General features: G+C 31.7%; 4 protein-coding genes across 4 annotated transcripts in view; 2 read left to right on the top strand and 2 right to left on the bottom strand.

Moving 5' to 3' along the window:
• LOC119604606 (probable WRKY transcription factor protein 1) overlaps positions 1 to 20,774 on the top strand; it is a 37,567-nt gene extending 16,793 nt beyond the window's left edge. Inside the window, exons 2-3 of the mRNA XM_037957335.1 lie at positions 2,713 to 3,135; positions 16,974 to 20,774. Of these exons, the coding sequence (XP_037813263.1) occupies positions 2,993 to 3,135; positions 16,974 to 20,412 (3,582 nt within the window). The 5' untranslated portion in view covers positions 2,713 to 2,992 and the 3' untranslated portion in view covers positions 20,413 to 20,774. The remainder of the gene's footprint in view (positions 1 to 2,712; positions 3,136 to 16,973) is intronic.
• A 176-nt stretch (positions 20,775 to 20,950) lies between these two features.
• LOC119604607 (peroxisome biogenesis factor 10) lies at positions 20,951 to 23,153 on the bottom strand. Its single transcript, XM_037957336.1, has 2 exons — positions 22,748 to 23,153; positions 20,951 to 21,729 (listed from the first exon to the last, which is right to left on the bottom strand). Exons 1-2 carry the CDS (start codon positions 23,018 to 23,020, stop codon positions 21,100 to 21,102), a joined length of 903 nt encoding a protein of 300 aa, XP_037813264.1. The 5' UTR covers positions 23,021 to 23,153; the 3' UTR covers positions 20,951 to 21,099.
• A 315-nt stretch (positions 23,154 to 23,468) lies between these two features.
• On the top strand, positions 23,469 to 25,867 carry LOC119604603 (bifunctional coenzyme A synthase). The gene is made up of 3 exons (XM_037957330.1): positions 23,469 to 24,132; positions 24,686 to 25,032; positions 25,086 to 25,867. The coding sequence occupies exons 1-3, from the start codon at positions 23,589 to 23,591 to the stop codon at positions 25,743 to 25,745; spliced, it is 1,551 nt and encodes a 516-aa protein (XP_037813258.1). The 5' UTR covers positions 23,469 to 23,588; the 3' UTR covers positions 25,746 to 25,867.
• LOC119604605 (thioredoxin-like protein 1) lies at positions 25,840 to 27,259 on the bottom strand. Its single transcript, XM_037957334.1, has 5 exons — positions 26,988 to 27,259; positions 26,759 to 26,915; positions 26,586 to 26,699; positions 26,245 to 26,528; positions 25,840 to 26,181 (listed from the first exon to the last, which is right to left on the bottom strand). The coding sequence occupies exons 1-5, from the start codon at positions 27,080 to 27,082 to the stop codon at positions 25,968 to 25,970; spliced, it is 864 nt and encodes a 287-aa protein (XP_037813262.1). The 5' UTR covers positions 27,083 to 27,259; the 3' UTR covers positions 25,840 to 25,967.
• Between the last annotated feature and the right edge of the window lie 55 nt (positions 27,260 to 27,314).

Here is a 27,314-nt window from a genome sequence, read left to right as displayed (position 1 = left end):
AAGAAATTTCTGAAATGCAATTTCAAAGTTCTAAAATTCAATAGGAAATGGTTTAATGGTCTAACAAATAAATTAAGTGCTTAACTTATCGAATATCAACGAAAAATATTCTTGTATTATGGATATTAGTAAAATCCTCTAAAACTCATGTTTTTTTATTTTTTCTCGAGCACATTATTTTTAGAATGTATATCATATGAAAGGGCTTCGAAATATCTTTTTGTTTTTGATATATGTATGCATTTATATATTACCCAGATAAATAAACTACTCTCAGATAGGTTGAAGTTTGTAATTCTGTTTGTAATACATTATATAGTAATTCGATATATTATAATATAAAGATTCTGATTATGTTACAAATGGCATGACAAACTTTACACCAATGGCTAAGACAATGGAAAATTAGGCTTAATGAGCAAACATATATAATCATATCGTTACCTAAAACGCTAATGACTCTATCGAACTCAAGAACAACAAGTTGCATATGAAGCTGTGTGTTGTTATTGTTTTGTTATTGACAAAATCAGGGATGGAAAATTGTGTGTGTGGAAATTTAGCGGAGATGGAAAAATTAAATATGCCAATATTATTTGAAACTCTGGTATCAAGGACTATATTTTTTGGTACTTTTTCGTTTTTTAAACCTTTAAACCCTTTTTAAAACCTTCCAAAAATGACTTTAACGCTCATAACTGTATAAAAGAAGCATCTATAGCGGTGAAATTCGGCATAAACATGTTTTATGGGAACCTAAATCTCTTTATAAAATTTTATAAGCATCGGCCCATAATTGATCCTACCTGCCATATAAGGTCCCCTTCAGAAAATTACTTTAACGCTCATAACTGTCTAAAATAATCATCTATAGCGGTGATATTCGGCATAAACATGTTTTATGGGAACCTGAATCTCTTTGTAAAATTTTATAAGAATCGGAACATAATTAACCCTAGTCGCCTTATAACGTCCCCTTAAAAAATACTTAAACCCTGTCTTAAAAATACGACTACAGCGAAGAAATTCGACATAACTAAGTTTATTACAATCTAAAATCTCTCTATCAAATGTTATGAAGATCGGTTTATAATTCATCCTATCCCCACTCAGAAAATTACTTTAACTCTAGCTTAATAATAGCAGTGTAGTGATGAAATTTATCACAAACAAGTTTTATACCAACAAAAATCTCTCTAAAGGCCCTATTCCGAAAATCATTCTATATTAATTTCGAATAGTAAAATTCAGCATATATCAAATTTACGGCACAAAATTTGATGGTGGGTATATCGGCAAGGCCGAATATAACACTTTTACTTGTTGGTCATTCAAATGACATTTTTTTGATTTTCTAAATTATTGAACCTAGAATCATACTTATAGGACCCTGATAAAAGGAAAATTTATAAGAGTAAACATTTTGGTACTTTTTCGTTCTTCATTTGGTACTTTTTTAATCATTTTTAATATTAAACCTAGAAACGTAAAATTTTTCGTATCAGATTTTCAGATATTTTGTCTCAAGTTTGAAAAAAACATTTTGGCTGTATTTAAGTCGTAATAACAGGGCAAAGACACCCATTATAATGTTTGTTATATCATCTGAAAGTCCAATTTGTCGACATTAATATAAACGTTTAACTTTTAATATAAACGTTTTAAACTTTGGGTTAAGATATCTCAAAGCGGAAAGAACATGGGATATCTTAATCTTAAAATTAAAACAACTATAAATTCCAATAAAGTATTTTTAGGGGAAATTGTGACAATAAGTTTGTCATAACACAAATGCGGAATGTAGTTAAAGTCAGTTTAACTAAACTTCAGATTAAAATAGCTCGAAGGAGAAAGAAAATATAACAGAGGAGAGACCCTTATTTTAAACTTGAGAGATTGGAATTTTATATGGCATAACAAATTTTATAAATATAATGTCAAAAAGGGCGTTTTCAATCTTAGGATACGATATGTGGAACTTGGTGTGATGGAGAAATTCTGAGGAAAGATGCCGAACATTTAGAAAATAATATATTGGTTTATGGGTTAAAAATTTGTTGACCTGTATTATTAAGTTAATCCCTGTTTAAGTAAGCGATATCTATGTGGATCTTAAATAACTTTTCTATTACAACTTATATAAAGTGAAAATATCAGATAAAATTAATATGAACTTCATCTAACGAAATGTATGTATGTTTACGCTCTCCTACTCACTTATTGTTTGCTAGCCGTAAATAATTGTTAAGGAATTACGTATATGAATCTGGTTTTATAATGAATAATTCGATTTTTTATTGTCAGACTACTACAAAAAAACTTGTTATCTTTATATGTATTTCTTTTTGATTTTATTCATGTGCATTTTTATAAATTAATCGTAAAATATTATTTCGATCGCAAGCATGTAAAAGTGAACATTAAACCTGCCCTAAAAATCACTAGCTTTTGGAGATGTTCAAAATTGTTATTTAGCGCGAAACCTAGATTCAAGCTTTAGTGTTATGGTCTAGTAAAATGGGTATAACTGGGCAAAGTTGAGATTTTATATAAATTGGATAGGTTTTAAATGGTTAATAACAAGTTTTTACTCATCCAAGCGAATAAGTGATTTTGAAAACTTCTTTCTCATACAACGAAGTGCAGGTTTAATTAACACAAAGTTTTTTGTAAGTTATTCTTTTATTATATTTTCCTATATTTTCTTTGCAGAGTTCATGAATAACATCTTAACTTTGGGGATTTAGACTTCAAATAACATACATACATGTGCGCTTGCGTGTAAAACTCAATGAACTTATGTATGCATGCGCGATTTTGCATAAAATTGTCATTGGGTTTTTTATGCCATAGCGTGACAGTGGCAGAGAAACCAAACAAATCCCATTAGAAAAAAAAGGATACTTCTTACTTCCTGAGTAGTAGCGTAATAACAAACAATATTGTATAAGTTTGGAAAATAAAATTATTCATAAACGATAATCAGAGCATCATGAGTGTTATTATTCGTTTACAAAATTTACCATGGTCGGCGAATGCCTTGGATATCCGGCAATTCTTCCGAGGTCTATCAATACCCGAAGGTGGTGTTCATATTGTTGGCGGAGAAATGGGTGATGCTTTTATTGCTTTCAGGTAGATATTTTGATTAAAAACTCAAAAACCTATTATGCATATATTTCTTTAGTTATTAAGATGTTTTAATAATATAAAAGAAGAGAGGTAATAATGGTTGGATGGTTATGTGTGAGTCAATGAAATGGGTAAGTTTTGGTTAGTTATTTCAAGCATATGAGTGTTTGAGATAATATTTATCAATGGGATTCTATAATTGGTCTTAAATTATAAGTTTCAATGACATTAATAACTTATAAGATTATCGAGTCCAATCAAAATACGGCCCTCAGGCTGAAACCTAATATTAGAAGTGCACATATCTTCGTATGCTCCCCTCGTATACACGAAGGTCCTTCCTGACATACCTCGGGGGAGCATCCTACTGTATGATGTTGAAGTTGGGATGACTCCTCCGATGACATCCCAGGAGGAACTGTTTAGTATGTTCCTTGACTGGGAGGACCTTCGTTTTCTCGTGTAGGTGGTGCTCCGAGGTTATTTGCATTCAGCCCATTACAGTCCGTAGGACATCATTTTGACAGCTTTGAATATTTCTCCACTGGGTATCACTCAGCGAAGGAGACCATACTGGAGCAGAATAATTGACTACTGACCGGCCAATTATTTTATAGGTAGCCAACAAGGTTTCTTTGTTCCCAAGCGCTGCCGGCTAGCGCTTGCTCCTCTTCATCCTCATTTTGACTTCCGCAAAATACATAATGCGCTAAACCAATACATCTAGCGTGTCTAGTTGATAGTGTGCTAGCATATCAGTATGGGGGTTGTGGGTTAAATTCCCACTCGAGACTCTGGTCTGCTTCACTACACCGGTCGTAAATTCATAGTCACCCTGCTCGGCAAATTAGGTTAGAATATATCTTGTAATTGTACTGTAATGGACAATATTAAGAAAATTGTCGGTATTAAGGAATCGTACTTTTATTGGAACAAAATAACATCAGTCTAAGACGCAACCAATTTAGTCCATATCTTTGCAATTCATGACTTAATGCCTTGTTCTAGTAAATTAACCCCCATTATCTCAATGTCTGGTTATATTTTATCGTAATGTTAAATTGATAGTTTTTTTTATACAAAAAATATCTACAGGTTAAACGATAACTAGAGATGGGGTAAAAATGTAAAAACTCTTTAAAAATTACAATAAATCAATTTACATCTAAAATATTGAAAATTAACTTTGACCTTTCTTAAACGATTCAAAAATTCATAAGAAAAATCAAATTTTATTATAGAGACCAACAAATACTATAACGGTAAAATACATCAGATAAGTAATCAATTGACGGCTTTCCCATCAAAATTGACGTTTTTGAAATGGCAATTGTGGGAAAATGCGTTCTAGAGGTTAAAGGGGAACCTAGAGATTTTTTAACGGCTGGAGAATCTGTAATTTTCTTAAGTAGAATTATTTGCAATAATAACTAGTTACTAGAACTATAGTTCATATATAAAATGGATTTAGATAACATAAAAAACTCCCTTTTAGTCAAAAATTTTTAATGACAAGACTCTGCTAGGAATAAGTTTAATAAAATACCCCAAGACGAAGCCCTGTATCAATTTTCATTTAGCTATATTATACCCCCTAGTTTGCTCATTATTCGAAAAAATTTTCTGGACTAAATACTAATTTAGTAAATTTGGAGTCCAAATTCCGAATAATTTTATTAAATTAAAATTTGATGCAAAAATTCTATAAAAATTAATATAAAAGAATTTCACATTAAAATAAATGAATTTACATCTAAAATATCGAAAATGAACTTTGACCTTTCCTAAAAATCAAATCAAATTTTATAAATGACACCAATAAAAACTATAACGGTAAAATAAACAAAACACTGTTTTCCCATCAAAAACTGGAATATTTGAAATGACAATTTCGGGAAAATGCATTCTAGAGGTTAGCGGGAAATTTTAAAATTTTTATTTAAATTGACTCAGTTGCAAAGATCGAGGTCATGAAAAATCAACTTGTCTATTATGTAGAAGAAATTTTTTTATAAAACTTAATGTTGCATATTAACCCCCTTATTCGCAAATAAAATTTTTATTTTATAAACGGTTTATAAATTAGATTTTGTGTGGAAATATTGTTTTATAAACCTTTTATAAAATAAAAATGTTGTTTGTGAATAAGGGGGTAAATGTTCTTCTGTTATAAAAAAGTTGAAGTTTTTGTAAAAAAAATACAACATAATTTTATGCAGAATCAACATTAGGTCTGTACATTTACTTTCCCAGTAAATACTTGCAACGAGAGAGTAAAATAATTTTAACCAAAGGATGTTTATTACAAGAATACTCATTTCGGCGTGCGGGTTGTTATGATTTACACGTACTCTTTATGTATCACGACCCACTATTGAAAATTTATCGTATGTGAGATGCAAATTCTATGATCTTTGTTTTAACTTAAGGTTGAAAAACATCCATACATATAGTTTTCTGAATTTCGAATGAAAAATCTCATTTTCAATTGAATTTTTCTAAATTCCAAATGAAAAATCTCATTTTCAATTGGAATTGTCTGAATTTCAAATGGAAAATCTGATTTTCAATTGGAATTTTCTGAATTTGAAATTGAAAATCTCATTTTCAATTTTTGTTTTACGAATTTCAAATAAAAAATCTAATTTTTAACTGTTCTTTTCTGAATTTCAAATGAAAAATCTCATTTTCAATTGATATTTTCTGAATTATAAATGAAAATTCCCATTTTCAATTGCTCTTTTCTAAATTTCAAATGAAAAATACCATTTTTAACTGTTCTTTTCCGAATTTCAAATGAAAAATCTCATTTACAATTGAGTTTTTATGAATTACTGTTGAAAATGGTGTAGTAAAAACTTGCAAAAAAAAAAAAAAATTAATTTTTCAACCATCGATGTTTTTACAAATTTAGGTTTTAAACAAGAATTAAAGCTTCCATATATAGCGAAATAATTTAATTTGCAAACATTTTAATTTTAAAACAAACACAAAATTGTTGGCTGACAAAAAGGTAAACAAAAGACAGCTGTTAAATTTTGTATAGGACAATTATTATTACTACAAAATAGAACTTGTAATAATTTGCAACGAAAGAAAATGTTTACGCTCTTGGTTTTGGCATGGTTTTTGAGTTATTGAATGCTTTTCCAGTAACAATTGTTACTAACTAGTAACAACTTTTAGTTATTGAACAGAGTTATAGTAATGACTGATCACACTTATCATACCCAGAGTTGCTAAAAGTAGGAAAATTTCCTCTGTCGAGAAAATTTTTTACTAGATTTTTATTTTTGTCGATTTTTAAAAAAATTTAAAGTTTTTTCTTTTACGTCCTTAAAAAATAAACTATTTTTATCGTTGTCTATACAACCCAGGAAAAACATACATTGAAAATGAATGAGTTAGGGCCAATCTTTTGGTGAAAGATTAGCGATTAAATTAAAATTAATCCTCGAAAGATGTTTTTGAGTACTCAATTAGTTAATTTTGTTTGCAAGTTTAAGCGCCCAATGGAGGTGGTTTAATCTTAAGCACGAAATGCAAAAGTGTAAACAGCTGATGCAAAAAAAAAAATAATACAATTTTTATAAATATAAACATTAAAATGTTCTATTTGTTGATTAGTATAAATTATGCACACCCAAAATACATTTTTTTTGGTTTTAATTTAAGTTTTCATTAATTTTCATATTAAATTTACAATTGTCTTCTTCTTTTTTATAAAATATGCATTGTTTTGATACAAACAGTGACATTTTCTGTAGTTTTGTATGGCAACACTGCGAAGTTTAATCTTGTACTCAAAAACATCAAAGGGGATTAACATAAGATTAAATTTATTTTTAGATTAACTAATCTGATTAATAATTGGCATTTGATTACCATCTCAAAAACCCGCTCTTAAAAGCTTATATAACCCACTTTTGAACTCATTATTTATCAGGCACGATTATACATAAGTATTCAACACGCTCGATTTCAACAACAGTTGAGTAAGTTATTTTCTTTTACAAAGACAAATAGCCCTTAAGGATATGAACCTTGGCTCTAATGTTTGTTAGTCCGCTGTCGTATTCACACATATCACTGCTTAGTTATTTTATTGGTTTCAAACAGAAGCAAAAAATGGCTAAATAATTATCAGATATGTCCGTAAATACCTTTTTCGATCGTAGCGTAAGTGAATGCGGAAACGTAATCGCAATGCAGATTAGGGGGAATGCATTACGATCGTAATGCAGAATACATACAATCGTAAAGCACTGGAACGAAGTGTAATTGATTCTTCTTTTTCTTACGATTTCCTCCTTTGTTGAATATGTTTTATAACAAATTATCTCAATGTCTGGTTATATTTTATCGTAAGGTTAAATTGACAATTTTCACACAAAAAATATTTTAACCGGCAGAATATCTACAGGTTAAATTTTTAATTTAAAATAATACTGGTAAAAACAAGACAATATTTGCTAAATAGATGTAAAAAAGTAAGTATTTCGGAAAATGAAAGGATAATTATAAGTATAGAAGAAATGTTAAATTACTTTTTATGAAAATAATATATGTAATAGGTTAAAATTCGTATTTCAAATTTCTTTGGAACATCTATTTTTTAACTAAAAACATTTTTAGAATAAATTTTTAGAATAATTTTTTCTTTAAAACTACCTGTAATATATGAGATATCAAATTATATATTAACAAGTAAGAAGTCTATATTCCCTTTGCCGAATCTTATATACCCTTCACCATAGTGTGTTTAAAAATATTAATTTTATAAAATTTAAATTTATTTAATTTTCCCGACCCTGTCATTACTTAAGCAAAACAAAAGAAACAACAACAGCGCTAAACGAATAAAATAGAAAAAAAAAAAAAACAAAATACACAACGCAATGAAACCACAGACATCTAAACATACGAAACAAAATACACAAAAACAAAATACACAACGCAATGAAACCAACAGCATCCAAACATACGAAACAAAATACATAAAAAAAAAAACAAAAACAAAATACATAACACAATAAGAAGTGTTGTTGTTGCTCATTTATCAAAGCATGTAAAAAATTGTCTTTTTTTGATGAAATTTTCAGAGGTTATCTCGGATTTTTGCTATTAGTAGACTATTAATAGACGGATTTCGATGATTTTAAATAGGAAACTTCTCGAAAGCTTGTCTGACAGAATTATTAAAGATTTGGATCCCGAAGATGTCTGGGGTCTTCAGAAAATTGATTTCAACACACACACACAGACAGACGGACATGGCTTAATCGACTCCGCTATCTATAAGGATTCAGAATATATATACTTTATAGGGTCGGAAACTTATATATAAAAATTGTTGCTAAGCAAACAGACAGAAGATTTTCTTTTGATACCATTTTATTTAACATTTGAGTATTGTTCTATTACCATTTTGGACAAGTTATTGGTGAGTATGTACATTAGAAGGTCATCTATTAGATGAAAGTAGTCATTAGACGGACTTCGACGCACAGTACGTCGTTACCATAAAGCGAATAGACAAAAATAGAAGTTTTAGATGAAATTTGGTATAGGCATTTAGTAGGGCTCAATATATTTGAAATGTTTACAAAACTGGTCAACGTATATAAATACAAAAAATACTTTTTATCTTTTAATTTTTAAAAACATATATTCGGTCATGCTCGAATATACATTACCCTAAAAAAACTATAAGTTGATGGTTATCTATTAGCATTTGTGCATCGCCAAGACGAATGATCAACAATTACTTATAAACTCGTTTAAATTTATTTTACTTAAATTTGCTCTTAAAATGTCTTGAAGAGAAATTATTTAGCCTATAGTTTATTTAGTCTATAGTGTATTCTATAGTCTAGTCTATGGCTTTGTCTATGGTATCAGCTAGGGATGCCAAACGGGACTGGCTTTTACAAATCCCGGGATTCGGGATTTTGAAAATTGCAATCCCGGGATCCCGGGATATTTCGGGATCCCGGGATTTTTCGGGATCCCGGGATTTTTCGGTATTTCGGGATTTTACGGGATTTCGGGATTACATGAATTTAATTATTTTATATATGAAAATCTTTAAATCATCATATTTGTAAAGAAAATTGTTTCATTTTGTGGAAATTTAACAGACAGAAGATATATTTAAATTAAAACAATCCAATTAATTCCAATTTTTAAATAAAAACTTTCAGAATTGCATAATTTCTGAAACTTTTTAAATACATACTTACTTCCTAAATAAAAATAAATATCAAGTTCCGAAATTAGACATAAGCACTTTTTAAAACCTCATACTGTTTCATGTGAACTAATAATTATAACAGATACCAATTCAATTATTCGAACATCAATTTAGAACCTATTCTTTGAAAAATATTTGGAATTTTACTCAAAATACATATTAGTTTTGGAACATATTATTATATTCGTAGTATTAATTTAAAATTTTAGGTGCATTCAGAACAAGGTAATTTACCTTTACCGGTATCATTCAGATTTGTAGAAAGTTAGAAATGTAAAATCCTCTAGTATTGAAAAATAAAGTTTGTATTCGACTGTGCCGAAATTAAATACCCACCATCAAAATATTGTAATGTATTGATATTAATATCAGCATCAATGTGATTTTCAGAGGAGGTCCAATTAGGTTTTTTTGTGTCAATTTTGGTCCAAATTTGCAGCCCAAATAGAATGAGTCTTCTAACTCGTGTTTTCAGCTTACAGACACAGAATGTGTATACTTTTTGGGTCGGTCTACGACCAACATTGCAATGTGCTAACAAGTAAAAAGTTATAGTTGGGCGAAGCCTACCATATAATACCCTACACCAGTTATAAAAATAAAATGTGATTTATTGTTCATAATAAAGCATCTAAGTTGAATTGTACCTTGCCTCAGATATAATTTAGCTATTTTTTGTTGAATAAAATTGTGTACATTTAAGTCATATTTCGAAGGGGGCTTTGCATAGGGGCTAGCGTCAAATGAGGCCGCATCATCAAAAAATACATCAGGGTCATGAAGGCTAGTATAGAACTTGGTTTTGCAGCATTTTGTCGAGTTACGAGTATATTGAACATAATTATGAACTTAAAAACCCTATTTGGGGGGTTCAGTTGTATGGGGGCTAGGTCAAATATTGGACCGATGTTATCCATTTTCAATAGGATCCGTCTCTAGTACAATAGAAGATCATGCAAAATTTCATTGAATTATCTTCAAAATTGCTGTAGTTTGATTACAAGGTTTACACGGACGGACAGACGGACGGACATAGCTAAATCGACTCAGAAAATGATTCTGAGCCGATTGGTATACTTTAAGGTATAGGACCAATATTATTGTGTGTAACAAACATCAGCACAAACCCAATATACCCTCCCCACTAAAGTGGTGTAAGGTATAAAAACGAAGTGAATAAATAAATTTATATGTGCTATGTGTATGGACTCATACCACTTTAAAAAATAAAAGGTTCAAATATGTATAAAATTAGCTCTGCGGAATTTTGTTTTGCATGAGTCAAAAATAAAATAAGATCGTAATTTTCAAATTAATTAAAATTATGGCTCAAAAAAAGAAAATAAAAACAGTTTTTTGAAACAAATCCTAATCCCGAAAAGATCCCGGGATTTATTTTCCAAATCCCGGGATTCGGGATTTACCAATCCCGAAAAATCCCGGGATTTTCGGGATCGGGATTTCGGGATTGGCATCCCTAGTATCAGCTAGCATTTTTTGGAAGATTACTGGATGATTAATCAGTAATCAGAGTCTTTTTTGATGACCTAAAAGTGATTAATTGTTTGCGACCTTAAACAAATTATTCGAAAATGATCCCGATATATGATTAAAACTGATTATTTGAAAAATAAAATAACAAAATGTGTAGCAATTATAAATTGATCATCCTTGATTTTGTTTGTAAAGGAATAACAACAATTATACTTAAAAATGTCTTTAAAATGATTCGTAGCTACTAATCAAAAATGAGTCGAAACTGATTAGAAAAGGGGCTCATAAAATACTATTTTAGAAAAGTTGATAAAAAATTTTGTGTGGCCTAAATTAAGTTAATATAATTCTCATTTCGTTAATAATTTTAAATGTATAAGTATTTGTGTTTGTCTATAATAAAGTAGACTTTCTTGTAAAGGAAATTTAAATTATACATATTAGATTATTCTTTAATTATAATTATAATATTTTTGTATGTTTAACAATCTTCTACGGAAGATAGTTGGTTGACTAATCACTAAACTAAGTCTAGCTATTAGTCATCCAACTAAGCTAAGCAGCAAGCTTAAAAAATGATTCCAATTAAAGATTAAAATGTGATTTATTTGAGAAAGAATAACAAAATGTACATCAATCGTGAATAGATCATCCAGGTGTTCGAAATATGATTGTTTATATATATTTCGCGCAGTCGGTAGATCAAAAACTGTATTCTGTATTATTGTATTTGTCTGTAATAGACAAAAATTACTTAGAAAAGACTCAAAAATTAGCACGCGTGATAGAGTAAGAAAATTCTGCTGACGCTAAGTTGATACACATACACTATAGGTTTAATTCTTCTTGTTTTTATAATGAGCAATATCAGTTGGTTTGCTCTCAGCTTGAAAAACAAAATCAAATCAGTTGCTGATGAGCACCTGTTGAAGCAAGGCCTGGCGCGACGTTTTGAAAATACACACAGAAATTTTTGAGAAAGCCGAATTAATGTAGGAGAACATGAGAGAACAGTTGATAGTTTTTTGTATATAGACTTTGATATACGCTGGCTGTCAAAATCCATAATAAATATTTGACAGTCAGCATATACTTTATTAATATACTTTTATTTTGTATTGAATTCTGTTCGTTGCTGCTTTACCAACACAAATAAAACTATGGTAGTATGTGTTTGAGCACCACTGCTCCAGAACGACGATTAATGACTCAAAAATTATTAGAACATGAGTTAGAACTGATCAGAATAGGGGCATATAAAAGACTCTTTCAGACAAGTCGCGGATAGGGTATCATTTTCTCCCGACGAAAGTATATTTTTTATAGTCTAGTTTATAATCTAGTTTATAGTCTAGCCTTTAGTCTAGTCTATAGCCTAGTTTATAGTCTAGCCTATAGTCTAGTTTATAGTCTAGTCTATAGTCTAGTCTATAGTCTAGTCTATAGTCTAGTCTATAGTCTAGTCTATAGTCTAGTCTATAGTCTAGTCTATAGTCTAGTCTATAGTCTAGTCTATAGTCTAGTCTATAGTCTAGACTATAGTCTAGTCTATAGTCTAGTCTGTAGTCTAGTCTATAGTCTAGTCTGTAGTCTAGTCTATAGTCTAGTCTATAGTCTAGTCTATAGTCTAGTCTGTAGTCTAGTCTATAGTCTAGTCTATAGTCTAGTCTATAGTCTAGTCTACAGTCTAGTCTATAGTCTAGTCTATAGTCTAGTCTATAGTCTAGTCTATAGTCTAGTCTATAGTCTAGTCTATAGTCTAGTCTATAGTCTAGTCTATAGTCTAGTCTATAGTCTAGTCTATAGTCTAGTCTATAGTCTAGTCTATAGTCTAGTCTATAGTCTAGTCTATAGTCTAGTCTATAGTCTAGTCTATAGTCTAGTCTATAGTCTAGTCTATAGTCTAGTCTATGGTCTAGTCTATAGTCTAGTCTATAGTCTAGTCTATAGTCTAGTCTATAGTCTAGTCTATAGTCTAGTCTATAGTCTAGTCTATAGTCTAGTCTATAGTCTAGTCTATAGTCTAGTCTATAGTCTAGTCTATAGTCTAGTCTAGTCTATAGTCTAGTCTATAGTCTAGTCTATAGTCTAGTCTATAGTCTAGTCTAGTCTATAGTCTAGTCGCTATAGTCTAGTCTAGAGTCTAGTCTATAGTCTAGTCTATAGTCTAGTCTATAGTCTAGTCTATAGTCTAGTCTATAGGTCTAGTCTATAGTCTAGTCTATAGTCTAGTCTAATAGTCTAGTCTATAGTCTAGTCTTAGTTAGTCTATAGTCTAGTCTATAGTCTAGTCTATAGTCTAGTCTATGTCTAGTCTATAGTCTAGTCTATAGTCTAGTCTATAGTCTAGTCTATAGTCTAGTCTATAGTCTAGTCTATGTCATAGTCTATAGTCTAGTCTATAGTCTAGTCTATAGTCTAGTCTATAGTCTAGTCTATAGTCTAGTCTATAGTCTAGTCTATAGTCTAGTCTATAGTCAGTCTATAGTCTAGTCTATAGTCTAGTCTATAGTCTAGTCTATAGTCTAGTCTATAGTCTGTCTATAGTCTAGTCTATAGTTCTAGTCTATAGTCTAGTCTATAGTCTAGTCTATAGTCTAGTCTATAGTCTAGTCTATAGTCTAGTCTATAGTCTAGTCTATAGTCTAGTCTATAGTCTAGTCTAGGTCTAGTCTATAGTCTAGTCTATAGTCGATATATAGTCTAGTCTATATATAGTCTAGTCTATATATAGTCTAGTCTATATATAGTAGTCTATCTATAGTCTAGTCTATAGGTCTAGTCTATAGTCTAGTCTATAGTCTAGTCTATAGTCTAGTCTATAGTCTAGTCTATAGTCTAGTCTAAAGTCTAGTCTATAGTCTAGTCTATAGTCTAGTCTATAGTCTAGTCTATAGTCTAGTCTATAGTCTAGTCTATAGTCTAGTCTATAGTCTAGTCTATAGTCTAGTCTATAGTCTAGTCTATAGTCTAGTCTATAGTCTAGTCTATAGTCTAGTCTATAGTCTAGTCTATAGTCTAGTCTATAGTCTAGTCTATAGTCTAGTCTATAGTCTAGTCTATAGTCTAGTCTATAGTCTAGTCTATAGTCTAGTCTATAGTCTAGTCTATAGTCTAGTCTATAGTCTAGTCTATAGTCTAGTCTATAGTCTAGTCTATAGTCTAGCCTATAGTCTAGCCTATAGTCTAGTCTATAGTCAAGTCTATAGTCTATAGTCTAGTCTATAGTCTAGTCTATAGTCTAGTCTATAGTCTAGTCTATAGTCTAGTCTATAGTCTAGTCTATAGTCTAGTCTATAGTCTAGTCTATAGTCTAGTCTATAGTCTAGTCTATAGTCTAGTCTATAGTCTAGTCTATAGTCTAGTCTATAGTCTAGTCTATAGTCTAGTCTATATATAGTCTAGTCTATATATTGTCTAGTCTATAGTCTAGTCAATAGTCTAGTCTATAGTCTAGTCTATAGTCTAGTCTATAGTCTAGTCTATAGTCTAGTCTATAGTCTAGTCTATAGTCTAGTCTATAGTCTAGTCTATAGTCTAGTCTATAGTCTAGTCTATAGTCTAGTCTATAGTCTAGTCCATAGTCTAGTCTATAGTCTAGTCTATAGTCTAGTCTATGGTCTAGTTTATATATAGTCTAGTCTATGGTCTATATAGTCTAATCTATTATAGTCTAGTCTATACATAATCTAGTCTATATATAGTCTAGTCTATAGTCTAGTCTATAGTCTAGTCTATAGTCTAGTCTATAGTCTAGTCTATAGTCTAGTCTATAGTCTAGTCTATAGTCTAGTCTATAGTCTAGTCTATAGTCTAGTCTATAGTCTAGTCTATAGTCTAGTCTATAGTCTAGTCTATAGTCTAGTCTATAGTCTAGTCTATAGTCTAGTCTATAGTCTAGTCTATAGTCTAGTCTATAGTCTAGTCTATAGTCTAGTCTATAGTCTAGTCTATAGTCTAGTCTATAGTCTAGTCTATAGTCTAGTCTATAGTCTAGTCTATAGTCTAGTCTATAGTCTAGTCTATAGTCTAGTCTATAGTCTAGTCTATAGTCTAGTCTATAGTCTAGTCTATAGTCTAGTCTATAGTCTAGTCTATAGTCTAGTCTATAGTCTAGTCTATAGTCTAGTCTATAGTCTAGTCTATAGTCTAGTCTAGTCTATAGTCTAGTCTATAGTCTAGTCTATAGTCTAGTCTATAGTCTAGTCTATAGTCTAGTCTATAGTCTAGTCTATGGTCTAGTCTATAGTCAAGTCTATTTATTTCTTTTATTTATTTATTTTTATTTTAGTCTATGGAAATATTCCTTACAGACTATTTAACAATTTATAATTTTTTTTTAAATTTAAACATAGAATAACGTTAATTATTTAGATTATATAATATATTTCTTTTTATAACATCAACATTTAAAGAAAAATCAACAAAGTTAAACATTTCGTTAAAACAGCAACATAACTTTCTAAACGGATCTGCCATAGCGAAATTTGTTCGAAACGTTTTGACGTATAATGGATTATTAAATCGTAATTGACGTTGAGAAACATTTAAAGAAATTTTACTTAATAGAAATTCAGAACATACAGTTCCATTTAGAAGTTTTATCATAAATGACACATTAAGCATTGTCCTGCGACTTTTCAGTGTTGGTAGATTTATCAAAGCAAGTCTTGCTGCATACGGTGGCAGTTCAGAATAGTTCCCATATATGCTCTTTAAGCAAAATAATAAAAATTGTTTTTGCACAGATTCAATATGATCAATATGCACATTGTAATACGGGTCCCATACGACTGATCCATATTCCAATATCGGCCGTACAAGAGAAGCAAATAGTCGTTTAGTTATAAATGGATCATTTAGTCTATAGTCTAGTCTATATAGTCTAGTCTATAGTCTAGTCTATAGTCTGGTCTATAGTCTAGTCTATAGTCTAGTCTATAGTCTAGTCTATAGTCTAGTCTATAGTCGAGTCTATAGTCTAGTCTATAGTCTAGTCTATAGTCGAGTCTATAGTCTAGTCTATAGTCCAGTCTAGTCTATAGTCTAGTATATAGTCTAGTATATAGTCTAGTATATAGTCTAGTCTAGTCTATAGTCTAGTCTATGGTCTAGTCTATAGTCTAGTCTATAGCCTAGTCTATAGTCTAGTCTATAGTCTAGTCTCTAGTCTAGTCTATAGTTTAGTCTAGCGAAAAATTTGTTTAGTATGTACCTACTTTGGAACCTAAAAATTATTTACTATTTGTGTTATATTGATACCAGGTACGGAATTGGTAACATGGTGCGTATTAGCAATATATGTTATAAATATAAAGTATTGTCCTGTATGACGATGCGTATTGATGTGATGAATTTGACAAACACGACACATCTTAATTTTACTACAAATCGCAAAAAAAAAAAACAGAATTTCCGAATCTTATATACCCTTCACCATAGCGTTTTTTACATTTTTTATTATGTCATTCGTTAATTGGTTCACGTCGCTGACTGTGACAAAAAATTAAAACAAAACAGCAAAAACATAATATCGAAAAATTAACAACGTTTAGCACGTGTTCACAAGCGAACACAATCTGTACGTTGTTTTTGTTTTCTTGCGTCTGCATGCAAAAAAATCTATTTTTTTACGAAATTGTCTCGGATTTTTGCCCATATCTTTTTTATTTATGGATAGCATGTCTGATAGGTTTTTTTTTAATAAAAGAATACATACGTATTATATGGCTATTTTGATTTGTGGCAATTAAAAATAATGATTTTATGTACAACATGAAGTATTTCAATGGACTTAGAATCTGAGCCATGCATATCTGTCGTAAGTCTTATACATAATTAAATTTGTATATGTATATTACCTCCATTTTAGAAACAAACGAATACTTATAATAGAACGTACATTTATCTCGGATTGCTTAAAAGAACGTGATCATAATCCTAAGCCAAAACTTATGATGTTACTCTCTAAAAACTGACCAACAACTATTATCTTTCTTCAGTTTTAATACATTGATTATCTTTTGGTGGTATTTTAACATTAGTTCTCGACCAAAACTATATGTCTTTTGTATTTATATTTATTTCGAAACAGTACCGATGAAGATGCCCGACAAGCTATGATGCACGACCGCGAAGCCATTAATGGCGTACAAATACGTCTCTTACTCTCATCGCGGGCAGAAATGCAAAAAGTTATAGAAATCGCTCGCCAACAATCGCTTTTAGCGTTGAAAAAAGCTACTGGTGGGGCGATTTTGGCTCAACCTAAATCTTCACCACCCATCGTCGTTGCGCCTCCGAGTATACAAAATACAGTGGTGACAACGGCACCACAACCACCGGTTATTACAGCAAGTAGTTTTCAAAATATTTTAACTAATACGGCAGCAACAGCAGTGGCCACACCATCGTTCTTGGCCTATCAACAACAGGCGGGTTTTACATTAATACCCGAAGCGAAAAATACTACAACTGCTACCAAGAATAACCTTGATTCTGATGACTCTGAATCGAAACATGATCGTGATCGACGTCGTTCGGATTCAAGAGATCGTCGTCGCTCTAGATCTCATTCTAGAGAACGTAGCATTTTTAGACGTCGTCGTGAGCGTAGTAGAGATCGCTCTCGTGAACGGGACTGGACTAATGGAAGAAGATCTTCGCACCTTCGATCACGCAGTCGTGAAAGAAGTCGTGCTCGCAGTCGAGAGCGTAGTCGCGATAGAAGTCGTGAACGAGAACGTTCTCGCAATAACAACAGCCGAGACCACAATCGCCGCACTAGTAGGGATGCTGGCAATATTAATAGACCACGCAGTATGGATGCGATGGCGGATAATAAACCTAAATCAAACTTATCACCCTGGAGTACAACAAATGCTTATCAGGCTAGCTACAGTTCCACGGATGCGGATCAACAGTCTTTTATGAAAATTGCAAATTATCAAGCTACGTTTAATAGCTCTAATAATATGGGAAATGACAACAAGTCTATGGAGGCAACAAATATACAAAACTATAATACGGCTAACCAATCTCTGACAGCTCTTAATAATTACAGTTTGAGTGGTATACTAAATGCTGGCAATAGCAATGATTCTTTTAAGGGATTTGCACTACAAAATCCTTATACCACCGCTTTAAATGCCTCTGCTAATCTAACAGGAAATGTTTCCAATACTACAAGCAGCTCTTCAATACCCGGCATTTTTGTAGAGAAGAAACCATTGGAAACTAATGTAACAACTGCTGGCAATGAACCGGTTTTAACACAAGAACCTATAGCTTTTGCCAATGTCAATCCATATGAGCAAATGTATCCAACTTTGTTTGCCCAGGCGGCGGCCTTAAGCAGTGGACAGAAGTCTCTTAATACAAAACAAAACTCCTCTACCATGTCTTCAATGGATTCGCCAAAAGCAGAAGATACTAAACCAAAAGAGGTAGATCCCAACGAAACAAATTGCATTAAAATCTCCAATATGTGCTCCAGAACTACTTACAGTGATTTGCGTAAATTCTTTGTGGGTTTGTTTATACCACATAATGGTATTAAAATGCTTAACGATAAACATGGTCTAAGGGTAGGCATAGCCTATGTACAATTCTCCAAACAGTCCAGTGTAGCGAAAGCTTTATGTCGTAGCAAAAACCTATTAAAGGGTAAAACGCTGATTATTGAGGCGGTAGACGAACAAGAGTTTAACGAAGCCGAAGATAGTTTTCGTCCTCCCAATCAGGACAAGGAATATGGCCATCGCGGTAATGAAAGTGATGATGCTAATGACGAAAGTGGTGGCAACAATAATAGCGGTTTCAGTGCTCTTAATCCCTATAAAAAGATGATACAACTTGAACCATTTACGGTGCTTTATATAGAAGATATACCCTCCTTGGCTACCGAACAGGATATTATGAAAATGTTTAGCTCTTATTCTTTATACGATATATTGCTCATAGCTAGTCCGGAGAATAGGCGGGAATTTGTAGCTTATGTACGTTTTTCACGCGAGGAAGATGCCAAGTCTGCCTACGAAGATAGAGCTCACCATCAGATAGGTTATAGACGGGTAAGAATGAGACCTAGTACCATTGAGGAAATGGAAAATGCTAAGGAAAAGATACGTTTGGCCAATGAGCAACTAATGAAAGAAGAACAAGCGGCCGAGGAGGAAGAAGCCAAACGTAAACTAGAGAAACTTATTACCGAGCATATAGAGAAAGAAGAAAGTAAACAACAAAATATAGTAAGCATGGATTTAACACAAGAAGATGCAGATGATGATAATGATAGGCAGGTGGGAGAGCAGGATGATGATGTAATAGAAACCACCAATGAACTGAAAAACAACAATAACACAAATGACAAGGACAGTGTTATGAATAGTAGAGAAAATTATGAAAGAGAAGCAGAAAATTTAAGGCAAAATGATATTTACTCCCTGCAAGGAAATAAATTTAGCTCTAACTTAGATCCTAGACGTCCACAAACACCCAACATACCTAGTTTATTCGATCTCAATCCCATGAATTCAACCAATCTTATGCAAAATCAAAATCGTTCCAATCTCTTCAACGATCCACGTTTGAGAAGTATGAGTGAAAGATCAACAAACTCTTCTGTTAATTCAGTAGATAATAATCAACAACAAAATAACCCTACAATGGGAGGACCAAACAATTACAACAACTTTAATCCCAATTTTAATAATCAACAACAAATGAATATGACTGCCGGCCTGAACAATATGCATAATAACTTTGTTATACTCAAGAACTGTGAATATAATACACGCATAAATGATGTGGCCCAGCTACTGCTAACTGCAAATTTGGCTTTGAAACATATTGAGCCCTTGCGCAATGAACGTCAACTGCCTACGGGTGAGTTTATTGTCGAATTTCGGCGCAATAATGATGCTGAGATAGCGGTGCAAAGATTTCATAACATACAATTTCGTAATCGTAGTTTGAGGGTGTTTCCCATAACGCCCCAAGAAATTGCCGATCGTTTGGGTAAACCTTTTCTTAGCTATATACCAGGAGGTAATGGTATAAGAATAACCAAGGGTATGATTAACGATAGTTTAACGCGTAATTTAAATAATAGTAACAACAACAATAATAATAACAATCGTTTCCGGGGCAATAATAATTTTAATGATAATGGACCCCTTAATAATGATAATGACAATAATGTTAATGCACCCAACAACAACAATAACAATAATGGCAGAAGTAATAATGGTGGTGGTGGTAATGGAGGTGGTATACCCGAACAATTTACCCGGCAAGGCTGTGTTTTATCTTTGGAAAATGTTCCCTATAAAGCTCAACTTTCAGATATTTTAAATTTCTTTCAAGGATATGATTTAACACCTGATGATATAATACGACGCTATAATGATGACGGTTCTCCCACTGGCGATGCTCGTGTGGCTTTCATGTCTCCCGACCAAGCCCGTTCCGCATTTGAATCAAGAAAACGTAAAAAACTATTTGGTCGTAATATTTTTATAAAAATAATTTAATTTGAATTATACTTGTTGCTATTATTATAAATACATACTTTTTTTGTAAATATAATTAATTTTTAAATTCCATTATATTTTTTTTTTAATCACACCTAACATAATCTTTTATTAAGATTATACAAAATTTTGCTTCACATTTTCTGAAAAATTCAAAGTTTAATTTGAAATTTTAAGTGTAATCTTTATAAAACATTTTGAGTTTCGTTTTAAAATATGAGTATGAAAAAAATATATATAAATATAAAAACATATTTTTAACACAATTCTCAAATGTACATCACATCACTAATCAATAGTTGTTAAATTTAGAATAAAAGAAAAAATAAAATAAAAATAAAATTGATATGATGAATAATTTCAAAATAAATCGTAAGTAACTCAAAATGAATTCGATTTTAAATCCTTGTAATTTTAAGTAAAGTTATTGCAAAATAGTTTTTGTTTAAAAAGTACTTAAGAATAATATCATTTTTAAAGTCATAATTAAGAAATCTCAAAAATAAATTTATTTAAGAAAACAAACTTATAATTTGTCGTTAATTATAATAATTGTTCTTTATTAAAATGTTATATATTTTTATTAAACATTAAACTAAATATAAATAAATTTCTTAAATCAAATTACAAAAAAATACTATTAACCCAAACCTGAAATGTGAGAATAACCTGTTACACCCCAACACTTTATATATAATTTTGCAACTGCACAACTTGAGATTTTTTCAAGGATTCTCGACACAAAGGACATTCATCACGTTCATCCAACCAATCCAAAATACAATTCCAACAAAACAAATGACCACAAGGTGTCAGACTCGTATTCATACGTGGCTCCAAACACAATATACATTGAGGGACATTTTGTTGCGTTTCTTTTTGCCTCGAAAATTCCTCTTTTTGTACGAAACGTTTTGTGGCCTTTGCCACTTCATAACGTTTTCTTTTGTGCTCCTTCCATGTATCGAAGGCAGCTATTAACAGCGAAAAGCTAACTTGTAAGAATGTAACAACGCCCAAGATTTTATAACCGTATAGGGAAAATTCCGGTTGTAGCCAATGCCTAATTAGGACATAATTAATGCCTGTAGTACGTTTGGATAGTTGATATTTATCGGAACGTAAATAGAATAATGATTTGTGTAAAGCCTTTAGGTAGGTGGGTGAGCAACGCATAAAGTAGATGATGGATTTTAGTTTCTTTTTGGCCTCAGGTACAATTTCCTCATGATCGTCTATATATTTTTCAAGTTTTTGTAGTATTTTCAAATATAAGGCATCGCCACCGAATTCTAGTATAATAGCAGTTAGTTGAAGCTGTAAATGAAAATAGGGGAATGTAAATATTTTTGGTAGAATAAGATATTATGTATAAATAAATTTTCTAATCAGGACTTTCACCTACAATACCATTATAGACTTGAATACAGACTAGACTATAGGCTGAACTAAATAATATAGACTATACTAGACAGTATAACTAGATAGTAGACTAGATTATGTACTAGACAGGACTATAAAGTATACTAGACTATATTATGGACTAGGCAATAGACTAGAATATAGACTAGAATATAGACTAGAATATTGAATAGATTATAGGCTAGACTATACCATAGACTAGACCATAGACTAGACTATAGACTAGACCATACTATAGACTATACTATAGACTAGTCTGACTACACTATAGACTAGACTATTAACTGTGGACTAGACAATAGACTTGAGTATTAACTGTAGACTGGACTACAGACTAGACTATAAACTGAACTAAATGCTAAATTATAGACTAGAGCATAGACTAGACTATAGACTACACTATAGACTAGACTATAGACTACACTATAGACTAGTCTATAGACTACACTATAGACTAGACTATAGACTATACTATAGACTAGACTATACTATAGACTAGACTATACTATAGACTAGACTATACTATAGACTAGACTATACTATAGACTAGACTATACTATAGACTAGACTATACTATAGACTAGACTGACTACACTATAGACTAGAATGACTACACTATAGACTAGACTATAGACTATTAACTGTGGACTAGACCATAGACTTGAATATTAACTGTAGGCTAGACTATAGACTGGACTACAGACTAGACTATATGTTAGACTATAAACTGAACTAAATGCTAAATTATAGACTAGAGCATAGACTAGACTATAAACTAGACTATAGACTGGATTATAGACTTAACTGTGGACTAGACTAGATTATAAACTAGATTGTGGATTAGACTAAACTATAAGCTAGACTACAAACTAAACTATATACATTATATATTCTCTACAATTTTTAAACTCACCAGTCTTGAGGGAATGTGTTTATATTGGGAATCCACTTGTATTATGCCCGTATACTCTTCTCCCAGTGTTTGTAAACTATTAACGGAAGCAAAACCATGATAGCATATTTCAGCTATAAGTTTACACATTTGATTATACTTTATCCAATTTCTAGCTCCGGTAAGCCTTAATAAATCGGATAAATCTTCGGCTAATTCATTTGTATAACGGGCATCTTTCTGTACGGAACGTACGATTTCCGGCTGGCGGGCTTTTGCATTGCGGAAATTCATTGCATTGAAGTGTAAATAATTAATTAATAAGTTTATAAAATAAAAATTAAAACATTTTTATTAAAATTTCTCTGGCAAAGTGCGTGAACAAAGTACAAATAAAACAAATAAGTGGTAGGTAAATATTGGAAAATGATAACAAAAGATAACAGAACAGCTGTTGTAACAGTGAATATGCTTAACTAGGGAAAATAGCGTAAAAATAGTACTTTTATATTGAATGAACACAACAGTAAAATTAAACCCTTATTGGAAGAAGAAAATAGTTTACAAATTTAGAGATTTTCATATAAATGTTGAGAATAATAATTCTGAATTATAATCTTTATTTGTTTTAAGAAAGTAGAAATTTATTTTTAAAATTTTTGAACTATTTTTAAATTTTGTTCCAATTACAAACTAGTGGCCAGTGCTCACTGCTGACAAACTGCACTTTAATAATTGACACTTGTTTATAAGTGCCTTCACTGTTATTTTATATTCTGTTATCAGTAGTTTTTGTACAAAGTTCGTCTGTTTTTCCTTAACTTTCTAAAAAGAATTTTGTTTTAAAAATCTTCCACCAAAAATGGCTTCTACCGGTCTTTTGGTTGTTTCCAATGTCAAGAAATTTGCTCAAACCTTACATTCGATTGAAAAATATGTGCATTCCGTTTATGTGCATCTAAATGTGCCAGTAACAAGAGCTCCAGTACCTTCCTGGGGTCGCTTAATATCACAACTATATGTTGACAGTAGTGTTCATTTCAATAACAAAGTGGATATGAATATTCTGGTAACACCTCTAAAACAAAAAGGAACATTTGAGAATTTGAATTTACGACCAATTGATATGATATTTTCCGATGCCCATCATCCAGAGGTTTGTGAAAAGTTACGTCAAGAGTTGAGAATAGAAAAACCTACGATTTACTTAGCCGATGAAAGCTGCAATGACTTGACAGATTATCAGCAGTTAGAACCGGAGGATAAAATAAAAATGTATAATAATGTTGTTTTAGGTGGTACCTTTGATCGTATACATTTGGGCCATAAAATATTTCTAACGCAAGCCGTTATAAGGGCTTGTTGTCGTTTAGTAGTGGGTGTTACTACATCACAATTAACTAAATGTAAGTATAATACTAAATTATTGTATCATATTTCCACGTTGTTGTGCAAATAACAGCAAAACTTCAGCTAACTAGAATATAAATAGACAATAGAGTAGACGATACTATAGAATTAACTTTAGGATAGATTAACTCTATGCAAAACTATAGACTAGATTATAGAGAAGAGCATACCTAGACTATAGAATATAATATATATTAGAGTATAGATTAGGCTATAGATCACTTTATCGACTAGACTATAGACTAGATTATCGACTGGGCAATAGATTACATTCTAGGCTAGAATATATACTAGATTTTAAATTAGAACTGTAGACTAGGGTATAGATTAGACTGTAGACTAGTCTATAAACTGTAGAATAAACTATCTAGTGCATATTAATAACACTATATACTAGACTATCGACTAGAACTTGACTATTAATAAGAATACATATATACTATTGACTAGACTATAGATGAGACTATAGACTATTCTATTGACCAGGCTAGATTGCAGAAATATTTTTTTCTTTAAACTTCTAATAAAAATCCATCACTTACCTTTCAGCAAAAACTCTAAATGAATTGATTTTACCAGTCGATCAACGTATAGATGAGTTACAAAAATTTTTAAAAGAAATCGATGCAACCTTAGAGTATGAGGTAGTACCCATAGATGATCCTTTTGGTCCTACAAAAAATGATCCTAATATGGATATGATAGTGGTTAGTGCTGAAACTTTGCGTGGTGGACAAAAAGTCAATGAAGTGCGAGAGGGAAATAAACTCAATACATTGGATATATTCTGTATAGACCTGGTAGAAGCTACTGACAAGGGAGGACCCAAAGAGCATAAAGTTAGCTCGAGTAATACAAGAATCGATATTTTAGGAACACGTTGGAGACAACCAGAGGTTGGTGTTGGATTTATAAAAATTAAATTGTTTAACATTCCTTTTTTCATTAGCCTAAACCACATTTGCCAGCCGAGCCTTATATAGTGGGTCTTACAGGCGGTATAGCTTCAGGCAAGAGTAAAATGGCTCAACGTTTCGCCAATATGGGAGCTTATGTCATGGATTGTGATAAAATTGCTCATGAAATCTATGAACCGGGGCAAGTGTGCTATAAACGTGTGGTGGAATACTTTGGTCAAAACATTGTAGACAATAATGGTCGTATAGATCGTAGCAAACTGGGACCCATAGTTTTTGCCAATCCCTCGGAATTGGAAAAACTTAATAACATTGTGTGGCCCGAATTAATGGCGGAGGTTAAAAGACGTTTAAAAGCATTAAGCGAAAAAGAGAATCCTCCACAAGTGGTGATATTGGAAGCGGCTGTTTTGCTAAAAGCCGGCTGGGAACAAGAGGTACATGAAGTTTGGTCCATGATTGTGCCGCCCGAAGAGGCTGTCAAACGTGTGATAGAACGCAATGGTTTAACGGAGGAGGAGGCTAAACGTAGATTGGCCAGTCAAATGAGTAATGACGAAATGGTAGCTAAATCACATGTGATTTTCTGTTCCTTATGGGATACTGAATTTACTTTAAAACAAGCCGAAAAGGCTTGGAATATGTTGAAGCAAGAATGGCAAAATAGAAAACTACAAACAAGTAGTTTATGAAATGTTTATTAATGGGTAGACAATTGTATATTTTAATTAGTTTTTTTAATTAGAATTGATTTCTTGGCAATAAACTAAAACGCATTTTAAAAAATATTTTATAGTTAATTATACTAAAAAAATTGTTATTAATTTCTTGTTTTATTTATTATATTATAAATTATATTTGCTGTTATTATCAATATGATGTTTGTCTAATTTAAAGAGAGTTGTTAAGAAAAATTAATGACTTTCGCCTTTTTTGCCAGCAACACGCTTAAAATCAGTCATTTTTGTGGTCATTATAGGAGAACCAATAAAACCCAAATAATCCAGTTGGGTTACTTCACCACCCGATTGATTGTTTCTTATATAAATCTGTACATTTTGTACACTTTGGAATTTAACAAAACGCAATGGTACCGGTGTGCCCTTGTCCAAATCCTTGGCTTCCAAACTATGAATATAAGTAAACATAAGATATATTACTTGCAAATTCATTGTAGAGCGTAATACTTACGTCAAGTCTTGGACGCTTGTCATGGACTCAGCTTGATCGAAATCAATAGTTCTGGGCTGATTAATGAAAATTTTTATTTCCTTTGGACCCAGTTGTGGGGGAGCTTTAAATTTTAAGGAGTGTATTTTGACCAGTTGATTGAAAGTTATAGATAAAATCAATTGTTCATCACAATCCGATTGTAAGAAACCACCATTTGAGGTCAAACAATGAGACATGGGATGATCATCTGCTTCATTGAGGCATTCACATTCTTGTTTCGAAATGAAAGTATTTATTTCCATCTGCAATTAGAACTTTATTATCTGCTGATTAAAATAAAGTTATAACTTTATATTTACCAATCCTTGGCCATAATCTTCAAAGGTTTCATCGCCACCACTGGTACCTATGTGTTCTTGAATTTTGGCTTCTAAGGCATTAATATCGGCTCCTTGTATACGATCAATTTTTGTCTGCAAAATGTTCCATAAAAAAATTATTCAATGCCACAAAGCAATTGCCTCTCACTTACCCTATTTCTATAGAAAATGAATGTAGGCATAGCCGAAACTCCTTGACTGGAGGCAGTATCCTGGCATTTATCAACATCTACCTTTAGAAATATGGCTTTAGGATATTTAGCAGGCAACAATTCAAACTGTGGAGCTATGCGTTGGCAAGGTCCACACCTGCAAGTCAAAAAAAGTAAATGTGTATAAAACTTTATATGTGTATGTGGGAACTTTCCGGATATTACTTACCAAGTGGCTGTAAAATCTACCACAACCAAACGTATACCAGCGGCAGCCAGTTCAGTTTGGAAATGGGCTTCATCATTGATAACGCGTACTGACATTTTTTTATTGACTAAATATTTCCTAAAACAAGCGACTTTTCTTTGTTAAAATTTGCAATAAATAATTTTTGCTTTTTCTCACAGTAATTAACTCAAAAAAGAATGACAAGCAGATTGCTCAGAGCCCTGCGCCGACAAATATTAACGGCTTCGATGTCTGATACCAAAAATTTCAGCGGCGGCATAAAATCGGCTATAAGCAGCCTAAGTTTTCAGTTGTGTTTTTCAAATT

The sequence above is a fragment of the Lucilia sericata genome, unplaced genomic scaffold (assembly GCF_015586225.1).
Source record: "Lucilia sericata isolate MDLA Ls3-8-SP2 unplaced genomic scaffold, ASM1558622v1 Contig000409F_arrow, whole genome shotgun sequence".
Classification (NCBI taxonomy): Eukaryota; Metazoa; Arthropoda; class Insecta; order Diptera; family Calliphoridae; genus Lucilia; species Lucilia sericata.
This window is presented reverse-complemented; position numbering and strand designations above follow the sequence as displayed.

Coding starts and splice junctions, on each gene's coding strand:
- LOC119604607 (XM_037957336.1), bottom strand. CDS start 23,020: ATGAATTTCCGCAATGCAAAAGCCCGCCAGCCGGAAATCGTACGTTCC. Junction 21,730..22,747: donor AACACATTCCCTCAAGACTG/GTGAGTTTAAAA, acceptor TTTCATTTACAG/CTTCAACTAACTGCTATTAT.
- LOC119604603 (XM_037957330.1), top strand. CDS start 23,589: ATGGCTTCTACCGGTCTTTTGGTTGTTTCCAATGTCAAGAAATTTGCT. Junction 24,133..24,685: donor TACATCACAATTAACTAAAT/GTAAGTATAATA, acceptor CTTACCTTTCAG/CAAAAACTCTAAATGAATTG. Junction 25,033..25,085: donor CACGTTGGAGACAACCAGAG/GTTGGTGTTGGA, acceptor TTTTTTCATTAG/CCTAAACCACATTTGCCAGC.
- LOC119604605 (XM_037957334.1), bottom strand. CDS start 27,082: ATGTCAGTACGCGTTATCAATGATGAAGCCCATTTCCAAACTGAACTG. Junction 26,700..26,758: donor TCATTTTCTATAGAAATAGG/GTAAGTGAGAGG, acceptor AACATTTTGCAG/ACAAAAATTGATCGTATACA. Junction 26,529..26,585: donor AAGATTATGGCCAAGGATTG/GTAAATATAAAG, acceptor TTCTAATTGCAG/ATGGAAATAAATACTTTCAT.